The sequence below is a fragment of the Varanus komodoensis genome, unplaced genomic scaffold (assembly GCF_004798865.1).
Source record: "Varanus komodoensis strain SLA01 unplaced genomic scaffold, ASM479886v1 scaffold2, whole genome shotgun sequence".
Taxonomy (NCBI): Eukaryota; Metazoa; Chordata; class Lepidosauria; order Squamata; family Varanidae; genus Varanus; species Varanus komodoensis.
The window spans coordinates 17302578-17325014 of record NW_025335568.1 but is presented as its reverse complement, the minus strand read 5'-3'; the positions used below and the strand labels follow the sequence as shown (position 1 = coordinate 17325014).

Below are 22437 nucleotides of genomic sequence, written 5' to 3'. Positions count from 1 at the left end.
AAAGAAGGCATCCCTGGATCCAGAGGTGGCTGCCAATTATAGACCGGTGGCCAACATCCCGTTCCTGGGCAAGGTGCTAGAGCGGGTGGTGGCGGGACAACTCCAAGCACTCTTGGATGAAACTGATTATCTGGACCCATTTCAGTCCGGCTTCAGACCCGGGTATGGCACTGAATCTGCCTTCGTCGCCCTGTACGATGACCTGTGCAGGGAGAGAGACAGGGGGAGTGAGCCCCTGTTAGTTCTCCTGGACCTCTCAATGGCTTTCGATACCATCGACCATGGTATCCTTCTGAATAGGCTGGCGGGATTGGGAGTTGGAGGCACCGCATGGCGGTGGTTCCGCTCCTATCTCAATGGCTGATTTCAGAAGGTGGTGCTGGGGAACTATGGCTCTGCGCCATGGCAGTTATGCCATGGAGTTCCGCAGGGGTCCATTTTGTCCCCTTTGCTATTTAACATCTACATGAAACCGCTGGGAAAGGTCATCAGGAGGTGTGGGCTGTGGAATCATCAGTACGCTGATGATACCCAGCTATTCCTCTTGTTTTCCACCAATCCAGGTGAGGCAGTGGCTGTGCTGAACCGGTGCCTGGTTGAGGTAATGGGCTGGATGAGGGCCAATAAACTGAAGCTCAATCCAGACAAGACGAAGGTCCTGTTGGTGGGTGGCTCGGGCCTCGGGATGGGGGACTTGGGCCTTGTCCTAAATGGGTTGCACTCCCTCTGAGGGACAGGGTTTGCAGCTTAGGAGTGCTCTTCGACCCTGAGATGTCTCTAGAAGCTCAGGTGACGGTGGTGGCGAGGAGCGCCTTCCTTCAGCTTCAGCTGAGCTGCGTCCCTTCCTGGAGAACGACTGCCTGGCGACAGTGACACACACACTGGTAGCTTCCCGATTAGACTTCTGTAACGTGCTCTACGTGGGGCTACCCTTGAAGATGGTCCGGATACTTCAATTGGTGCAGAATAGAGCTGCCAGGCTGCTGACGGGGACTGGACGTTGTTCTCATATAACCCCAGTTCTCCGTCAGCTCCACTGGCTCCCCATTGAAGTCCGGGTCCAATTCAAGGTGTTGGTTATGACCTATAAAGCCCTAAACGGCTTGGGACCTGGATATCTAAAGGAACGCTTGCGCCCATATATGCCCTCCCACCCCTTGAGATCAGCAACAGATGCCCTTTTCCAGGAACCCTCTGTGAATGATATAAGGAGGGTGAGTACCCGGAGGAGCGCTTTCTCTGCGGTGGCGCCCCATCTATGGAATGCGCTCCCCAGAGAGGTCCGCCTGGCGCCATCGTTATTTGTTTTTCAGTTCCAGGCTAAGACCTTTTTATTTAAAACTTATTTTAATTGCTAAATTATTGTATTAATTAGGATTTAAAAATTTTTAACCGAGAATGCACCGGGGGTTTTTAAATGTTGTTGTTGCTTTTTTGTTTTGTTTTTTCTTCTTCTTTTAATTGCTATATTATTATTATTTATGTATGTTTTATGTATTCCTTGTGAGCCGCCCCGAGGCTTTGTTGTGATGGGGGCGGCATAGAAATGTTTTAAATAAATAATAAATAAATAAATTTTTCTCTCCAGTTGGGCAGGACAGGAAGGCATGCTTTGGAGGCTTCCCTGCCTCCCCTTTCATTTGCTATGGCAATTTTTGGCAGTAGGCTGCAAAACTCCAAAAAAGCCCAACATTTAATTATTGAAGGCAAACTTGCCAAGGAGTAATCCAGCAATTAGGGTACTGGCAATAGTGGTGGTGGTAGCAGTGATACACCAAGGAGAAGCAGAACCTCAGATGGACTTTGTAGACTTACTCCTCACATTCAACTAGATTACACTATTGAACATAGCATTTATTGTTTCATGTCTATGCCACCCCATAGGCAAAGCCATCTGGGTGGCTTACAATAATACAGAAAAACCATACCATAAAATGCCATAAAACCTTATCAAAAGAAAAAACACAACAAACAAAAACAGCTAAAAACAGACAGTGGAGAAAGAAAATAAACATGCCTGGAGTGGGTAATCCTGTCAAGCCCCTGGATAGGAAAATATATGTTTAAAATATTGAGCATAAAGGGCTATCTTTTCTCCTGCTATATTCTTTATTTACTTATTTTATACTGTTAATTTTAATTTTATATTATTGTATCTCAGTGTATTTTTTGTATTTTTGTATTTAGTGGTGATTTATTATGTTCTATTGTATTTCAATGTATCTTATTGTGTTGTAAGCCACCCCGAGGCTTCGGCAAGGGGCGGCATAGAAATGTTATAATAATCATCATCATCATCATCATCATCATCTTAACTTGGCCCTGAAAAGATGGCTTTTTGCATTTTATTTCCCCTATAAAACGATGCATAAGGAGTCAAAGCTGATCCTGCAGTGTTTTACTATTCCTGTAGTTTGCCATTCTGCTCAGTTGTGATTTGCAATTAATCACGAGCAGTCCTTAGGTTATATATTTGCTAATAGTGATGTCTACCCATCAACTCATTTAGTGAATTATGGATTCATGCCAACAAAACAAGATGGCATCTTGCCATCTTAGCAAATGATCCAGAAAATTTTACCAGTGACTTTAACTGGCTAAGAAATTATTACTAATTACCTTTCCAAAACAAATCAGAGAGACAGGCATTCAAATCCTCAATTGCTTTGCAAAATACGGAATAACATCTCTCTGCACATCTATCTGTTTCTATACAAAAGCTGTTTCCTAAGATTCTGTGATATTCAGCGACCAGCAAACAATCCAGGATGAGGCTATGCAAATGCAAGCAATCTCATTTTTAAGCCACAAGCAAAGTCACACAACAGGCATAGCTGATGTGGTCACCAAGTCCCCCTTTCTTATATTCATGTAACAACTTCCTTTCACTTTCAAGCAACAAAGTAAATTGACTGCATCTGTCAGTGAGGACAAAATCTTAGCCCCATCACAGATACTAGTCTAGTCTTCCCTGAGGAGACTATCAAAAAAGGTATAATACTGATATTTTATGCTTTAGGAATCATTGTAATATGCAAGCTCAGTATGCAGTGCTAGTCTAACTTAAGGCCCATTCATTTAAATGGATCTACTCTAATTAGGATTATCTTCACATACAACCCTCTCTCTCCACACTATATACCTCCTAATGCTGAGGTAAGGGCATAATTAAGGATGGACCGATCACTTTCACATGTATTCAATCATAACTCTGTTGGGATTTCTGCAGAAACCCGCAAAAAAATTAACTGGGCAAAGAAGTATGTTTATATGCAACTTTATTTTATATACTATACATTTTGTGCTCAACTTTCTTTAATATATGCATTTCAATAATACATGCTGTTGATATGCAGCTTTTGCATCCTTTCAATCCAGAGCATAACTGTGCACCGTTTGAAAGATATCTTTGTTCTGAACTGCATATTAGTCTTGGAAGTGTGAATTAGATCAGTTTGTTTAAAAATGAGGACCAAATGACATTCTTCCACAGCGCTAAGCATAATAAATACTACAGTGAAATACTTCTTTCCTTTCTAGATCTGCGGAAGACATTTGAGCAGGAACCCCTGGGGAAGGAAGTCTCTCTGGAGCAGGAAGTCTTACTCCAGTGTCGCCCACCTGAAGGAATTCCAGTGGCTGAAGTGAGTGACAACAGCTTCTTCTAAGGAAAGGAGCGGGGAGCTGACACAGTTATCCTTACTGAGGCCTAATCTGTGGCTAATGGTGCAGTGAATTAGGCGATGGTGTGATAAATGGGAGGTAATGGAGATCTAACTGCCTGCTGCTGGTAGAATAGATTGATTGGGAACTGATTAATGACTTCAGAGTCAATTAGAATGCCCCACTAGGCAGAGCTACAGGCTCTTTCGTTTCATCCCTTTGCTCCCTTCTCAAGAAATGAGAGCACAGCAAAATTCTCTCTGCTACCTCCAGGAGAAACACTGGGTAGAATTTATGAATGCAGCACTGTTCTCTCCCATCCTTACCAATATGCTATCCTTGAGACAACAAGCTTTCCTATACATTATTAAAACATTTTTAATGCTGTGTTTTGTTTTACTGCCATTCTTGGCCATATGGTGAATCATTCAGACTGCGTAAGTACAAGAAAGTGCATGCTGTGATCTGATAAGAAGCTGGAACAACAGAAGAATATAATCCATCTTTTAATGTTCCATGTCTGGTTTACTTAATAGCAATTAAAAACACATGGGAGGGTATTCCGTTATCTGTCTTATGGAAGTGACCCTACTGAGAAGGGGGGGGAGCTGTAGAAGTTCAGAGTGGGGAGCCCATCTGTGACAAAAACGCCCCCCCCCTTCCTGAGTATGTTCTTGCTGTTCATAGCAATGCACTGGTCTTGTTAAAAAAATGAAATTAAAGGGCCTGTTCCTTTTAGCTATCTATAGAAGAATATTGCAATATGCTTGTTTTGTACTAAGTAAAGTTATTGTTTATTGTTCAGAGTTTATAAGACATAATACAGTGATGAACAAGCTACTTCAATTAGACTTGAGTTTCACTGGGTATTATTCCCCATGAAATGCATCTTCATGCAACCTTGAAAGCATATTTCCATACTGAAATGGCATAAGAATGTACTGATCACACAGCATCTTATTATCATTTTCAAAATTCAGTCAGTCCATTAGAGTGCTGTGATAACTAGCTCCAAAGAGAGACAACGCTATTGAAGATGTACTAAATGCCAAGATGGATTAAGGAATCTGGCTCAGCCTGAGTTTGGACAGGCAACTGCAAGAAAGCGCTGCTGTGATTTCTGTCTGCCATGTGGCCTTTGGCTGACATGGTTTCTCAGGGTCTGATCCTGTCCCACATCCTTTTAAACATTTACACAAAACACCCCAAGAGATTTCTGTAAGTTTGGTCTTCTGTGACAATAGTATGTTGATGATGTGTAATTCTACCTCTTCACCTGACATTTTCAAACAATTTATAGAATCTGGAACAGGTATGAAGGGTTGGTTTTGAGATCAAGGAGGATGAACAAGCTGAGAGTTCAACAAGATGGAAATGCAGTGGGTTGAGAAATCTGCTTTTCTGGATAGGGTTGCACTTTGTCAAATAAACAAGTCTGTACTTTTGGGTTCTTCTGTACTGAACTTTCAATCTGTTACTAAGTTTGGGAAGTCATACTTTTTCACAGCTATCTGTTTTGATTCCTCAGATTCCTTTTCTGAATATATACTCTCAGGAACAGGTATCTGTTCTCTATCCTTTGCAAAGGCAGATGAAAAGAATTCAACTTCTTTACAACATCTTTTATCTTATCAGTACTGCTTTAAATCCATTAACATGCATTACCCCAACAGCTTCTCTTGCTGGTTTCTCACTTCTTATACATTTAAAGAATTCTTTATTGTGGGCCTTGATATGCTTCTCTGCCGCTCACTCCTGCTCTCGTTATCCATTCTACCCAAGTTCCATAATGCCCACTATATCCAGCTTCTCCTTTAACACCAGGTACTCCACCTTTCCTGTTTTGGCCCTGTGGCTTCTAGCATCTGCATAGAAATACCTAAGCACAGGGTTTTTCTCCAGAAAGTGCAACTTATGTTTTGGTACTTGATCCTCTCCAACCTGTTATCATGCCTCTCCATGTGCTTGTGGTTCATTTCTTCCCCTCCTACAGCATGAATTTGATGGCAACAAAAATGTTACTTTTTCAATGAAGTTCCCATGTTTCCCTCTTCTGTACCTGAAAGTGGAAGCACACACAGGTCCTTGAAAACAGTTGTTTTTATCTTGGCCATTTTGTAAGGCATATCTGATGAAAGTGCACTGTCTTGATTCAGATGCAGTAATTGCTGAAGGCACGGGCTTTGGAATTTCCAGGAAGGTCTGCAGCTGAACCCAGAAAACATCCTTATTGATTACAGTATTGCTTACATTTCTCAGTACCTTAAGATCCTCACCTGTTACTGTTTCTTGAAGGGCTTCTTTGTTTTTTTAGTAACATTGCAAAGGAGATGACCACTCTCTTTCATGAAATTTATTTATTTATTTGGAATTCTTGTACGCCGCCCCCTTCGCATAAGCCTTGGGGCGGCTTCCAACAAGTAAATAAATAACTACAAAAATACATGTATTTGCTACAGAGCTTCAGTGTCTGAAGTATTCTTAGCTTATTCTTAGCATTCTTTTCACCTTGCTTCTTCTAGAAGACTGCAGCGACAGTATGAGTAGCTTCTTTATGTTTTATACTACTCATCTACAGTTCTTTTGGAGGTGTGCATTTTCATGATGTCATTAAGAAGCAAGCTTAGCTCATGAAATGCAGCTTTATGTGGAAATTTATTCATTACGATCTCCCATGCCACTTTCATATTACTTGCATCATCAGGCAGCAAAGCAAATGCTTTATCACTCTCAATGTCTGTAGGACTTTACATATTTTACAACTGATCTGCTCTGAAGATTGCCTGTTTTCTCGTGTAAAAAACTGGCCAAGGTGTTGTTGTCACAACATTTGTGATTTCTTCCTCCTTCCCATTTGTCCATTCCTCTGTAAGTACTCTAAGACTTGCTCAAAGAATGTCTGCTGGACAAACAGTACCATAGTTTCCTGCCAACATACAAACAGTATTTAAAAACTTCTTGCCAGTATGCATTTTCAGTTATTAACAATGGGGTCCCAAAAGCACATGTTGCTCTTGCAAGAGGATGGCAATCTCCCCCACTATCTTTAGGCATTGTCTTGTTTCCAGAGGAAGCTACTGAGGTTTTTGGTTTTTGATGCAATTGCTTACAGTGTTTGTTTATTTGAACATGTTGCTGTGATGACACTCATATTATAGGAGTGGAAAGAGGACTTCTGGAACAAGAATGGTGGGAAACCTGCTTGCACTTTCATCACTACGGTCTTCCGTGCTTACATCTGTGAGAGATTCTTTCATGTCTACACGATACTTCTTATATGAATACGTTGAATATGTTATTCTCCTAGTAACATTTGGAAATGCATATTTCATGTGACAGCATTTGCAAAGCACACTGCATTTTTCTCAGATGAACTTTCAGTGTGGGAATGCCTCCATATGCTAGCTGTTGATCTCAACATTTTGCTGAAGAGAGGTAAAGAAAAAATAATTTAGTGGCCAGCTTTCAAGTAGACGCCAAACTATCAGGGGGTGTTACAAGAAAGCATCAGATTAGAAGGAATTAAATTATGATTTCCATAAAGGTTATGAAGATAAACTAGTGCAGTTAAAATATGTTTTAATTTTCAGAATTCATCTAAACCTTTCAAATAAGTATACTTGGATCTTCTTTGTTGCCCTGCACTTTCTCCCAGTCTTGAGGCCTAGTCAAGAGGACAGAAACAGATCTAGCAACTAAACCAACATGAGGAAACCTACAAGTAAAGAAGACATTGAAATGTCCTTCCTTCTCTTGTGGCAATGGTGGTGTTCTCTGGAGACAGAAGTGCATCTTGCATTGGAGAACTGTATTCTCAGTTAGTAGCCTAGGACTTGCTTGTCCTCAGTGCACAAGAATTGTAATGATGTGATTCTGTACACAGTTTTGCATGAATATATATTGCATAGTTTTCAGAAAAATGGGGGCTAGGTATTGTGAATACCTTGTCATGTGTTCATAATTCTGAAAGGAAAAAAAAACAGGCCATAACCCATTTTATCAGTATTTCCACTTTTGGAGAAAAACAAACAAAATAGTCCTGTGGAAGTAGGGGGGAACAGATACCCCCCCCCCAATTCATTTTTTTCAGGCTTTCACGTTTTCTAGTTACATCTTAGGAATCGAACCTTGGCTTCTAGTATGCAAATCTAGGTTTCAGCAGGGAAACCTTGCAGGTTGAGAAGCACTTCTTGTGCCCAAGCCTGAGCCATCCTAAAATGCAGCACTGACAGAACTCAAGATAGATCATCAGTAGCCGGGCCTGCCTGTCATTCTTCCACACGTGCAACATACTAATTGACCTTGTCAAGCAGTTCTTTCCAATGGATCCTTCCAACCGCCCTTCCACCCCACTGCCTTCATTACCATCTCACTTCTTTTTTTGAATCAGAAGGAGATCAAACACTCAGATTGCAGATTAGTCTAATAGAGCTTCTGTACAGACTCCTTCCAACACTATTAAAAGAACAAAGGAGCAAACACAAATGAGTGCGAATACTTTAATGTGGCATTTTATTGTTGCCATGAGCTGTAACTAGGAAGATAAAGTCATGAAGGGGAAGAAAATGGAGTGATGAAAGATAAGTTGGTCGGTTGAAGGATTACATGATTATTTTAATTTGGAGATGAATGTGCCCTTTCTTCAAGGCTTGGTTTGAAAGACTTTTATTGTAATATAGTCTTAATGGGGTAAGAAGCAACTACTGGAAGTCAGGCAGCTGACTGTGATCCCTGCTTTCCCAGCCAGGCTAGGTAACGTAAACAGCATAGTCAGTTATCAGTGCTTCTATGTTAAGAAGAAAAGCAAACTATAACAGTGCATTTTAAGTGTGTGATTGCTCTCAGATTACATATTTAAACGGACAGTTCATATAATTTACATTGCAACATTTGGAAGAGTGAAAATTTTGTTGGGTAGCTAAGTTCTAATCTGTACCTTTCTCCAAAAGGCATAGTCCAAAAGGTCTTTTATATGTCCAAACCATACATTCTTCAAGAGTCCTTAGTTTCATCATGAAACACTCCAGGCTGGTTGATGGAGGCCACCCACTAAGGATAAAAGGCAGGCAAAAACCTTTCAGAAGGCTCATGTAGGGGGCCTGCATGTTCTAGAAGACAGCCTTTGTCTGACTGACCTCTGTTTTGAAGAGCAATCAGAGAAAAGAACTGGTCCTTGATGTTGGTCATCAGGAATTAGAAGCTAAGCAGCAGGCCTACAGGTCTCATGGTCACAGTCTTCCCTAGGCAGAAATAAGTATTGTATATGTATTTAAATGAAACATTACTAAATATGCATTCATATATAAATTAGCATATGCAAATTCATGCAGATTGGTTCTCCCCTCTGCTTTTTTCATGGCGTATTTTCCCTTTTTGTGGTGAGTCATAGCTGACCACCCTAGAAGACTGAGATAGACAGCAGTGGAAGGCTTCTCCAACTTTATCTCTTCAAAAGAACCGCACAATGTTCTGATCTACCAAGCTAAAAAGATTCCATTAGTTATGTATGGTAACCACTACGGACTTGGTAAATTTTTGATGCCTACCTGGAACTGTAAAAATTTGGTCATGAACCATTGGAAAAATGCTATAATGATGCATGGCTAGAGACACTGGAGAAATCCACAGTGGACTCAAATAAAGTTCAGATTTTGCAGAACCCAACCCATAGACTCCACAGTGGATTGGCCTTTCCTCAAGTTTACTCATTCTCAGACAATTTTCCTTTTTATTTCATGTAATTTTGTGCAAATTTATCCATAAAATAAGCAAAATAAAGCTGGCCTAAAATACAAGGTTTAAGGTTAAAGCATGAAAATAAAGCATTTCGTGGGGAATATCCACATTCTTCATCATGGTCTCCTTGCATCACACATTTTGGGTGCTGCACCTGCACAGTGCCTATTTCTGGAAAGATTTAGTAGCATTAACGGTTTTGGCAGGAACTCCGTGTCCCTCCCCCTGCAGTATAAATGGGCGGAGTGCCTGCCATTTACTCAGTCTGCTTGCAACTGCCATTCGCTGTGCCTTGTGTCTTTTCTCTTCACTTGACTACTCGTCTTCTCCACATAATTTCTAAATCTTCAATTTCCTTTTTCTTTTTCCTTTACCTTAAACTTTACAATTTCACATTCCAAGACCCAGTTTGTCCCATACTCAACCCTACCCTTATTTTCTTGTTCATACCCCTTTTCTTTTCCCTTACCCTTCCAAAAATTAAAAAAAAAATAAAATCAAATAAGAACCTTCTATTGTCTTTCTTAACCTAAGCTATCCCCGTTCGCTGTTTTCCTTATCTCTCTCTTTCTCGATGGTAGGGTGGGTGGCTTTTCGTAAGTGCTCTCGGGGTGGAGTCAAGATGTCTCCCACTGACCCGCATGACCTGTGCCTTCTCTGTCTTGGAGAAAGGCACAGAACCGACAAGTGCAGTTACTGCCAGTCTTTCACCAGGCAGGCTCATAAAAATCGAGAAAATAGGCTGTGCAAAATGTTGTGAGACCAGGCGCTGGTCGCAATGAAGAAAGCTGAGACCAGCTCTTCCACAGCTTCAGGTACACCAAAAGACACTCCTTGCCCATCTGATCTGATTTGATCGGCAAGGATGGAAAGTGCTTCTCTCATTCTCCTCCCCGTAAACAGAAGGAGAAGAGTCTGAGGAATCATCAAAGAAGCGTCCTAAGCCCGGCAAACCTGAGCGCAGCCACAAGAGACAGGACAAAGTGCCTCAGTCCGACCCAACTGCCACTTCGATCTCAGTCCCGATCTCGGTTCTGATCCCAACTCCAGCTGACCCTCCAACTTGGCAATCTGTCATGCAAGTGACTCCACCAGTGTCACCACCACGAATTACCATCTTGGCTGTTGCCAGTCCCAGGTGCTCTGATCCCTTGGACGGAGGTTCCATGTCTGATGGTGAGATCTGGGAGTCTCCCCCTCGATCACAACCAGATCATCCACTGCAAGATCACCAACTGAAATGCCGGCATCTCCAGAGGGACCTCTGAGGACACCTCAACATCCCGTCTCCCTCTTTCCTCCATGGACTACCACGCAACAACCGTCCAGGTACAGGGTCCCCCTACAATACGGGGAATTTGATCCTGATCTGCCTTATTCATAGGAATTTTACCCACCCCTCACATGAATATTACCCATGACCACCAGTGCATCCACACCATCCTGCTTCTTACTCAGTACCAAGGGATGCTGCATCAACTTCTGTTGTGACTCTCACCCATGAACCACCATCTACTGATGGGTCCTCATCTAGTCCTTCCTACCAGTCCAATTCCAACTCAGAGGAATCTCAACAAGCCTCCACCTCCCCATGATCTCCACACAAGGTCCTGGATCTCCTGGTGACTCCCAGGGTAGATTTTCTGAGCTGCAATACTGCATGGCAAAGTCACTGGAGATTGACAACCAGCACCGCATCTATTCCAATCAGGACAATATTTACCATATCATGCATAAAGACTCTGCATCGTTGCCCTACCGTTCATCTCCACCCTCCAGCAGGCAATGACCAACACCTAGCAGCTACTGAACCATCCACATCCCACTTCCAGATGCTTGGAAGCAATGCATAACGTTTGAGAACAGGACATTCCATTTCTGTTAAAACGCCCACAACCAAACTCCATCATCATCAAGTCTTCTCAGGGCAGGCAGACTGGAGAGCATTTGACATCTCCTGATAAAGAGGGCACTGTGTTTTGCTGGGAAGTTAAGCAGGTTCCCAGCAAAATAAGATGCAACAATAAAAATAAGGTGTAAGGCATTTAAAGCAGTAGCGGCACTATGCTGCTCTTTCAGCCTCGCCATGAAAGAGAGCTTGTGTGCAGCAAATAAATGATGTTGTGTTATATGTCTCAGAAGGCCTGGAGCTATTCTTCTGCATAGCTTGGAGCCAGGAAAGACAATATATGGATTGCTCAACAGTGGTTTCATCCAATTGACACCTCCTCTACCCACATTCATACAACTGTGATCCAACAGGTGATGGACAAAAGAGACCAAGGGAATTGGAGCAATGAAATAAGATATTTAATTTCCAATGCTTCTGGCTTTTCCTAGGACAGACAGAATGCCACTGTTTCCTTCACCATATTTAATGATTTGGTTTATAGCACCGTGTTCTTTCACCCATCCTTTTGAATAACAAATTCAATACAGTGAATTTCACAATGATTAACTGTGATGTTACCAGTGACATTAACTATGTTAGGAGATAAACTCAGATTAACACAGTTAACCTAGATCTGAAACCATACAAATAGCCAGGTACCCCAAAATGAAAAGCCTTATCACAGAATCATAGAATAATAGAATTAGGAGGGGATTATAGTCCTCTTCCATCAAGTCCAGCCCCCTGCTCAGCACAGGACTCTTAAGTTAACATGTCCCTCACAGATGGTTGTTCAACTGCTTCTGAATGTCTCCAGCTTAGAAGAGCCCAGACCTCCCTAGGTAATTCATCCCATTGGCGTACTGTTCTTTCTGATGTCCAACCAGTATGTGACTTCCTGTAACTTCAGCCCATTATTCTATGCCCTGCATTCTGCCATGATTGAGAAGAGATCCTGATACTCCTATACGTGAAAGCCTTTCTAGTATTGAAAAATGCTGTCGTATCTCCACTCACTGTTCTCTGGGCAAAACTGGCCCACTTCTTTCAATCTCACTTCATAGGGCTTTTTTTCCAGGCCCCAATTGTTTCTGTTGTCTTCCTCTGAGCTTATTTTAGTTTCTCTGCATTTTTCTTGAAGTATGGTGCCCTAACTAGTGGCAATACCTTACATAATTTGGAAGCTGCATTTCTATAAATGCTGTCCAGAGTGCATTTGCTTCTCTTCTCTTCTCTTCTCTTCTCTTCTCTTCTCTTCTCTTCTCTTCTCTTCTCTTCTCTTCTCTTCTCTCCCTTTTTGCAATCTCATCACAGAATCCTATAGTCCCATTTGCTTACATTTCTCTGTTTTATTTATTTTTTATTTATTAAAACATTTTTATGCCGCCCCATTCACCGAAGCCTCGGGGCGGCTTACAACAATAATTGTTGTTTCCCAGCATACTTTCAGTGACACACAAAAGTTAAAACCATATATACAATAAAGGAAAAGCATAATATGACACCTTCATTATACAATTTTAAGTGATTTAAAACAAGTAAAACCAGTTTCAAAAAGACAGTGAAATCGGATAAAACAATTGATATAAAAGCCGGATGCTTTTAACCAAGTATTTGTCTATTGAGAAATGGCAACTCTTTAAAACAAGCTCCAGGAACTTGCAGCAGTTTCACTGGTATGCAGAGGCCTTCATTTTCAAGTTTCTTTCTCATCTCTGAATTCCATTTTACATGAAACCCACAATTTGTCAAGCTTTTATGGGAATAACTGCTCTCTGCCAGTTGGCCTGGTACTTATTTATTTCATACCAATCTTTCTAAAATTGCTGGGCCCTTTGAACTTGATTTTTCCCCCCCAAACCAGTGAACATACTCATTATCTTATATTAGATGAACATGTTTATTTCTTCTAAGAGCCACAGTTCAGATAGCCAGAATCTGCATTACTATGAAAACCAGAGGGCCGGCTCTAATGTGACTCTTTCCATTCACAGCAAGTATTTCTCATATATCTTAGAAAGTGATCTGCTTTGCTTGACACAGCAGTCCAACATAAGTAACCAATCATAGTGGATCGTTGTGTTGTCCAGACCTGCACAGCCTCTGCAGGGTGGCTTATTTTTCATGAACAAGCCATGTTGAGAATGCATGGCTTGATCTAGGAGTTAACCCATGCCACCTTGCTGTTTCGTCCAAACTCAGCAGGGGAATTTTACCATGGATTTTTGGGAGCAGCTAAAGAGTCACGTATCAAAAGCAGCAAAATCCCTTATTTCACGATCTCACTAGTGCCTGCTTGGTACTGATGTCAATGCAGTACTTTGGAAGACTGCCACTCATTTTCCAGCTTTTGGTCTTTTGGGCGACTCAGTAAAGTGCATTTGGAGTCATTTTTTTCAGCTCCTGAAAATTAAAAAGTGCTATTATTTATGTTGGCCCTTCTCAGTTATGCAGTTATGCATGTATGGCTAGCTAATACAGGGCAAGATTAATACAGGCTAATTTGTGCACGGTGCCCATGAACTGAATGCCTTGCTGTCAGTGACAAAGCACCAGTGAAGGGCAAAAAAGTAAAAAAAAGAAGGTGCAGCAAAAGTGAGTGTGGATAATATCAACCCATTGGCAATGTAATCCTCTTTGATTTTAAGCACTGAATTGATAGTCTTCAGGGTTCTCCACCTTTTCAATGCTTCTCTGACTCTGGAGCTATTGCAGAGAGGGCTGTTAGATCTTGCATGAAGCAGATCAAATTAGATTGAAGAAAAGCAAACCAGCAATATTTGGTAAACATATGGCACACTGGGCTGTTGACATATTATTACATGTGTAAGGCAGACACCTTGGAACTTTGCAGTACACAATTACAACAAAGCTGGTATAATTTACCTGACTCATAGCCCCTCTCCTTTCCTGAGAAATGTTCTTCCCTCCATTCATACCTTATCTAAAGATGGCCCTTTCAAGATGAAGCTCAAATACGCATTCTTGTCCTGGTTCCTTCTAGTTCTTTCTTATCTAGGAGCACTTATCTTCCAGCTACATACACACAAATTTTCTCTTTAACCCTGTATTTGTAAGAACAAAGGATGCACCATCTTCTCCAACAGGGCCAATATTAACGTCTTCCCCTTTTCAGAGCAGGTGCTGCAAGCATGTAATTTTCCCCTCCATTTACTTTCCAGCAGTTAAAGTTGTATAGATTTCTGCAGGACTTTTCTGAACTGTAAGAGAACCGAGGAACCAGAGTCCCAAGTGCTCTGAAAGGGCACTGCATAAAAGGTGCAGAACATCTCCCCCTCTTGAGTGGCTGGAGATTTAGAGGAGTGTTGATACAGTGGAGACACAGAGAAGTGTCAGTCCAACAAATGAAATTGGGAGAAGTTGAGAATTGCTATGTGGGTGATATTGTCACCCTAACCTTTTAGTGCACCTATTTCCCCCACATTTTCCTACCCATTTATCAGTGCCTTTCAACTGACACCCGGACAAATGACAGTGGGCAGCTGTGCACAAATAAGCCTATATGCAATCTCACCTTGTCCTCTCTTTGACAGTGAAACAGACAAGGGAATTGACCAGGTGAGATTACGCGTATCAGTTAGCCATAAGTGCAAACTTGCAAAGGACAAACAAAACCAACGTGTTTTAAAAACACACCCATTTCAGGAGCCAGACGTTGCTAAGAACAACAGTCCCAGGCACACTTTTTTGAGGCTTCATTAAAAAAAAAAAATGGTAGCATGTGGAAAAGGGGAAACAAAATAGCTGCTGTGGCAAAGGTCACAGGACTGCCTGCCAGAGCATGCTGGAGAACTGAGAAGAGGGAGGGAGAGAACAATCAGCAGTGAGCCAATTGTGAGTCAGGTACACCATGGGTTGTGCAGTGAACAACCCTTCCATGGTGGCTTATTCGTAGGGTGGCTTAGCATGACAACGAACCTGTCCAGTGTTTTCCGAAGTGATAAGCATGATCAGCATTCATTCACCATGTTCTCTTCTATATCGACAAAGCACAGCATCCCTTTTGATCGATCAGCAATACTGATCAGCAAAGCCAATAGTTTAAAAAACTGGAGGAACACCTTCGCTCCAGATGCCTCCCTAATCTATTGTGGTTGTGTTAGCAGGTTAGCATTTGGAAACATTTGGGTACGCCTTGAAATGTACTGCAATTCCTGCTGTGTAGTCACTGCAAACAGGGGCATCCCATCAGAACTGGATTTCCTATATCACCATCGTTTTTTACCTAGTGAGAAGGCATTGTGGCATTTCTTGAAAATCACAGAGAAAGAAGAATTCTAGGGCATGTACCAGGGTCTTCCCAGACAGGCCCAACAGAGTTATTAGCAATTAAGCCTTTTTCTCATTGCTTCAGCTGTTTTCAAAGAGGTTCTAGTCTCTTTGGGAGCAAGAGGGGGGTCCCAGAACAAGGAAGCTTCATCAAATTAACTCCTTGCAGTAAGGTTATAGATCAACACTTCAGTGAAGTCTAAGAATAGTTAATATGCCATACAGCCAAATGAAGTCTTGCATTGCAATGAGTGATTCACTGCACCTTCAACAAGGGGATGATTACTTCGCTAATTATAAAGGGGCCATTTCTCCCTAAGAGTTTAATTGGGAAGCATCAGCTGTAAAGCTTGGTGACCCAGTTGGGCTGAAAACCTGCTGTTGTACCTGCTTAGATCAAGTTAGATGCAGTGGGGGGAGGCAGGGGTGGCATGAAGGTGTAGTCACTGTTTGCCAAATTGGAATGAGCATGGCACAAACCCTGCTCAGCTGGCATTGTGCAGGCAAAAAGCTCAGAGCAGGCTGGGAGTTATCCAAATTCATGGCATCAGGTGGCTGCTGCATCTAATTGATTGTTAATAGAACTGCTGTTTGCTTTGTTTGATGAGAGTGGCTCCTGTTTTTGCTACCATTGTCCTTAATTGGAAATCCTGTGTGTATGCATTTCCATGCAGGCACTTTTGTTGTCCTATCCATGTTTTGTATTCTGTTCGGAAAAGGAAAGCTTTTTATACACAGAACGGAGAGCTGAAAGGGGGAATGGCTATGAATACTAACTGGCTGGGAAGTGCCACTGTTGCTAGCAGAGCTGAGTGGCATGTTTGGGAGACATATCTTCTGGAAGGCATCAGGAGGGCAGAGAACAAAAGGGGTCATGTCAACGTTTATGTGCGTTTTCACAAATACAAGGGGGAGGTATAGCAAATGGAAACTTTGCTGTAAAGATGAACAGCAGCTCAGTGTGCCAGCAAAGTGGCAGCTTGTACTTCTCTTTATTTCACCTAGCTGCCTTGCGTCCCCTTGCAAGTTACTTCCTCGTATAAACCTGCCTCCTTTATTTGTCCCTTCAGCAGCCCTGTTCTCGTAGATACCTTTGACACTTGCTTTACTCCCTTCTCTTTTTCTAGACCAGGGGTTGAACATTAGGCCTGGGGGCCAAATCTGGTCTTCCACAGTTGCCAGATGGCTGCAAATACAGCTGCTTTTCCCTGAATGCCAACCGTTCCCAACTTATGCACATGTTTGCCCTTTTTATAAGGTTGAAATGCCCTCTCCTAGCTGCAATTACTCTAAGTAAGAGCTTTAAGCTAACATATACTGATATTTCTTAGTATTTTGGACCTGCACCTCTTGCTTTGGTTCGCTCACCATCACCTCCACCACTGAAATGTAAGCTTTGGAAGCTTCTCTGAAATCATATTTTGTCTTCAGTTCCATACTCTTCTCTTAGGCAGGTATAAGATCCTGGAAGATTAAGATCTTCCAGTCCCCAACCATCTAAGATGAGGAAAATTCAAACCGGCAATATTTATTAAGAACTGAGTGGCCTCAAGGTAATTGAGAAATTATTACATGTGTAGACCAAACACCTTGGAACTGTGGAATACAGTTAGAACAAGGCTTTTATAGTTTACCTCATCCACTGACAACTTTCCCATAGGCCCCCTCCCTTTCCTCCTTCCTTTCCTACCTTATGTAAGGACAATGCTTTCAAGATCCAGTTCAAACACTCATCCTTGGCCTCTTGTTCTCTCTTATCTAGGAGCAGTTCTCCTGCAGCTGCGTTCACATAAGTTTTCTCTTTCACCCTGCATTTGTTGGAACAAAGGAGGTACCATCTTCTTCAACAAAGGATTAAGAGGTTTTCACAAACCTTATATTCTTTTTCTCTTGCTCCCTTGATACCTTTCTTGGGCTTTCTGCTACATCCTCCCATTAAGTCCTTGCCCAGTTTTGCTGAGTAGTGGATAAGGGTCAACCCAAACTTTTTTTTTTCAGGCATTGTCCAGCTTTCTCTTGCAGCCTGTCTCTGTCAGATGTTTTGCTTTTTCCATTACAGGGATGCGAAGCGAAGCTCTGCCACTCTTCCTGCTCTGTGCTGAATACCTGTGATCCTCAGCAACTGGGGACTTATGGGCATTTCAATTGGACTGCACCCCAAATAAATCTTGGCCAATTAAATCATGAGAGTTTAAATCAATGCAGTTACTCTGGATAGTATCCAACAGTATTAAATGGCGCTAGCAGAGTCCTACTGAATCTTCTCATTGCATTAGTTGTCTCTTACTCATGTACAACTAGCTATACAAGCAGTTTGGTCATACAAATGAAAGTTCATCAGTTGTGCAACAGGTTCCTAAAATCTGTACATAACTGCTTGAGCAAGTGCAGTTACACAAGCATAACTTTAGTTGGATTCTTCTCTTGTGTGTGGTTCAGGACTTAATTTCCACTATCACGTCTTCATTTGTGCTAATGAAATGACACAGTCAGGTACTGCTCAATGTTTATTTTCAAAAAAGGAAAAAAAGAACTTGTTACCTGTGGTTATGTGTGATGCAGGAATGCTCTTAAAAAGATATTATCTCCTGTAAGAAGGATAAGGATCATTCTTGATTTGAAATGGCACACCAGTCTATCATTAGTACAAGCACTGGCATTTAAAAATGTTTTAAAATTAAATATATGCCACCTAACAATTTTGAGTGATCTTTAGTTGATTAATCTAACCAATTAGTTGGCCAAGGCTTGGGAGCCTAATGCAATGCTCTTTAATAAGAAGTGTGTAGCTTTGGTCCATGCAGTGAATTATTTAATACTAAGCTGGTGCTCAAAATGGTCTAGAGAGATAGAGACCTGATTAGGGCTAAGAAAGAAAATCCTTGTGACAACTGTAGGTTTTTCTCTCTTGCTGATGGCTGTTGGTATCGCATTTCTTGTTGGGTGACATGTGGCAGGTTCCCTCTGTTAATTAGAACAAATGTGCCATTTATGTTAATATATCTCCCAATGCCAATCATTGAATAATTAGAGGCAACACATCTGTCTCCCACCAGGGAGTAGGATGAAAATAACGTAGAAAGCACAAGGTACAGAGTGCTCTAAATTACTGCCACATTGGATAACACATTTCTTCACCGTGAATGCACAGTGTCATGATAGGCTTGTAGATGCTTTAGCAACACAGTATATGGAGAAAGGGACATGGAATTGCATGCAGTCCGTGCTTCCTTTTAGGATGACTCACTGCAAATTACAATGCTGGAGTCTAAATTCTGTGTTACAGCAACTCTAATATTTAGGGTGCTTGTGTGGCTGGGTGCACTTAAGATGCTGGCATCTCTGTTGCTGGTGGAATGCAGGAAGCAAATGTGGAACTGGATCTACTATCTCTTCCAAAGTTTTCTCCATGTTGTATATGAGTGGGAGAGGAACATTTGTGATTTTGTTTACTTCTATTGATGCTCTGCCCCTTGTAGAATAACACTTATCAAATTCTCTTGTCTTCCATTCAAGCCTATGTTTACCATAGGCTAGACTAAAGAACAATAGAATTTTAAAAAAGAAAACCCCTGTGAGACCAGGATCATCTTCATATTATTATAGCATATTATATATTGTGTCTGGGATGCTTACAGAAGCCTTGCAAGTTAAATTGTATTATTATGCCCATAAATATACGAGGGCTGAGCATGCAAGAGTACTTGTTTGCCTAAGTCATTTGGAGCATTAGTTTAACATGAGATTTGAAGCAGGGAGGTCACATTATGGCTTTTTGTTAACACCAAATGCCACAAACCAGGTACCCATGGTTTGTGAACCACTGCCAACCCAGCATCTGAAACCATGGTTTGATGGTTTATAACCCATACTTTGCAATCTATTGACCCGTTTCATACATAACAGTAAGCTGGCATTCTGAAAAACTATAGCTTATTTCTTCCTCAACAAGCCAGGATCAGAACCCATGGTTTGTTGCTGGTTTATGACTCAGGCTTGCTAGTGGAACAATAAGATGGTGTTCTGGTTTTGCATATTATGGTAAGCAAACCACAGATGGAAAGACTGTGGTTTGTTTATCCACTGCTACTTACAGAGGAAATGATGAAGACGACCCGTAATGCTTGCAGTGGATCCATACACACTGTTCATAAACAACAAGCTGGGCCTTATTGTGATGTGTGAACTCACCTATAGTGTAACATACCTGGGTTTTTTTGGCTAGAGTATTGGATTTACTAGAGCCTGCCTAACGGTTACATTTCCCATGCTGAACGTGGCCATGTGTAAAGTGAGCTTCATCTGCTGAGAATTCCAGAGCTCCCCCAGAGATAACCAGAGCAGACAGGAAGGCACTATAGAGAAATGCTGAGGTTGGCACCGTTGTTCTGTGCTTGTTTCTCATTTTGTAACTAATGGCCTGTAGGCATTGGGAAAGGGCAAGAACACTTCGCTACTACAGAACAGTAAATTAAGTAGACATAATGGGCTCTGCCAGCAGTTCTCAGAAGTGGAACAACCTGGGCTCATGTCCCACTTACCAGTGGGAGCTTTTCTCTTGGTATAAATAGCAGCTGTGGGACAGAGATGGGGCGGGTCAGACTGGGGTGTGATGCCCAACTCCCCTCATGTCATGAACCAAATCCAGCCTCCCCCCCCCCCCCCCACTATTACAATTGCTATTTACTCCCCACAAAGATGGCACTGCTAGTAAACCATGACATTTACTGGGTGACCTTGGGCCAGTTAGTGTATACAAGCATAACCTATTGACAGGGTGTTGAGAGAAGAAAATAGAAGTAACTGTGTAAGCCTCCTTGGGGAGAAGGGTCCGAATAAATTAGTCATAAATAAATAGATTACATGGACTCATGAATATTTTCCCCTTCCAGAATGAAAGGATATGAGTTTCACCACAACAAGGGAGCATAAAGCTTAGTAATATCATATGGTGAGAGCCCTAAATTACTGACATAATACATAGAAATTTAGATGAAGCAGTATTTTTACTGCAAATAGCTCTTCATACTTCTGAGATAATTGCAATGTGCATTTTCTATCTGGGGCAGCTGTTGTTTCCCTTATAGTACTAATACCAGTGACATTATAACTGACTCATTTTTAAAAGAGCCTGCAAGTAGATCCAGTGGTTTTGGTCAAAGCCCCAAGGAGCTTAAAATGTAATATCCTGTCTCTTATGATAAATTATACACATAAAACATTGGCAAATGGTTTGAATTTTCTTTCTCTGAAAGTGTATGCAGCATTTTGGAAGAAATTATTAACAGAGCTCTAAAAAAGAAGATAAAGCAGAGCTTTGATTTTAGGAAAAGGAGGAAAGACCGAGGGCTTCATAGGAAAGGTTTAGTTTTTTCCTGCACACCTTCTAGGTGAATACTAAGCCACCCCGAGGCTTTTTGCGAATGGTCTAAATAAATAAATAAATAAATGTTGATTGTCTTTCTTTACATTAATCTGCCCTTGATAGCCCAACTCCATGTTATTTTGTATTATGGTTTGATATGGCCCTTGAATTATTAAGAGTTTCTACTTACTTTGGCCAAAGTTGCTATGTCCTTACCTTCACCCTTTCCAGTATTTTACTTTTTCCATTTCTTGAACTCTAGGCAACTTAGATGCAGGGAAATACTGATGTCCCATCCCTTGATATCACTATTAAATTAATTTGGTCATTGCTCTGTTCTCCAGGCTCCCTGGGCAATGTTCAAATGGTTTAAGGAAGATGGAATATTTATTATCACATTAAATTATACTCATTTTAAGGCCTTGTTCACTGTTCTGGATATCAGTAATCTGGACTAAATCATTCCTCCCAATGTTGTTGGTATTAATGTGTTTCATTTAGACTTGATATTTCAGAATCTGCTTCTTTTTATTTCATGTCAATGACAATCATCCATAGGGGAGCATGGCCATTTAGGAAGTGATTTTATTAGGATTGTTTCCACAGTAACAGACAAAGAAAAGGTATTTTACAGTCCTTACGCTTGTCATTTCATCAGATTTGTGAAGTAAGCCAAGCATCATCCTCATTTAACAAAGCAGGGTCAGCATCGCAAAGCTGAGCAACATGTTCCCAAGAAAGCATGCATAGGATTGCAGACTAAAAGTGACTTACGCTTGAGAAGTGCACATGGAAAATGGTGGGGAAAATAAGTGTATAAAGCAGGGAAGAGGGCGCAACAGCCTATTAATTTTGCTATTGTTCCTGCTATGCAGAATGTGCAACTCATGCAGTGTCTACATTCTTAACAACAGGGAAGGATCAGGATGAGCCATGCATGGGTCACTTGTTGCTGACATGTGCGAAACAGGTGCACCAAAAAATGTTTCCATGCAGAAGCATTCCTAGGAAATGTACATAAAGTGTCAGAGAATGGGATTGTTGGTTCATGCATGCACATGTGCATCAGGTTCTAACTAATGATAGAAATTTGCACATTTGAGACCAAAGAGCATTTCATGGGATAAAATATAAAGACCAACTGACATGTGCACATTCTTCAAGATAGGAAATCATGAATTGTAGGATGTGACCTGTTTTATGAAGGAAGTCTACTTGTGAAATGAATCTTCCAGAAGTATCAGAAGCCCAACTCGCTCATAGTCACTTCTATGACTAAACTAAGGTGGAGCAAACTTAGTTGGCTTTCAGGCATGTTGGGCAGATGTTCAAAGAGTTTGGAGTAGAGGGGATCTTTGTCAAGACAAACCAGGTCTTTCTTAGCAGTAAGAACTCTCTGTATTCCATTGGGTTGGCCAGGGGCAAATAATATTTTTGTTTTTTCTTCATTTGATTAAAGTGCTGGACACAAATGCCAATGATCTGGTGACAT

General features: G+C 41.4%; 1 protein-coding gene across 2 annotated transcripts in view; it reads left to right on the top strand.

The window, feature by feature from the left end:
* Nucleotides 1-22437, top strand: part of UNC5C (unc-5 netrin receptor C) — a 357053-nt gene that overhangs the window by 259744 nt on the left and 74872 nt on the right. For both annotated transcript variants that reach the window (XM_044428611.1, XM_044428610.1), the window contains exon 4: nucleotides 3541-3644. In XM_044428611.1, coding sequence (XP_044284546.1) covers nucleotides 3541-3644 — 104 coding nt within the window. The remainder of the gene's footprint in view (nucleotides 1-3540; nucleotides 3645-22437) is intronic.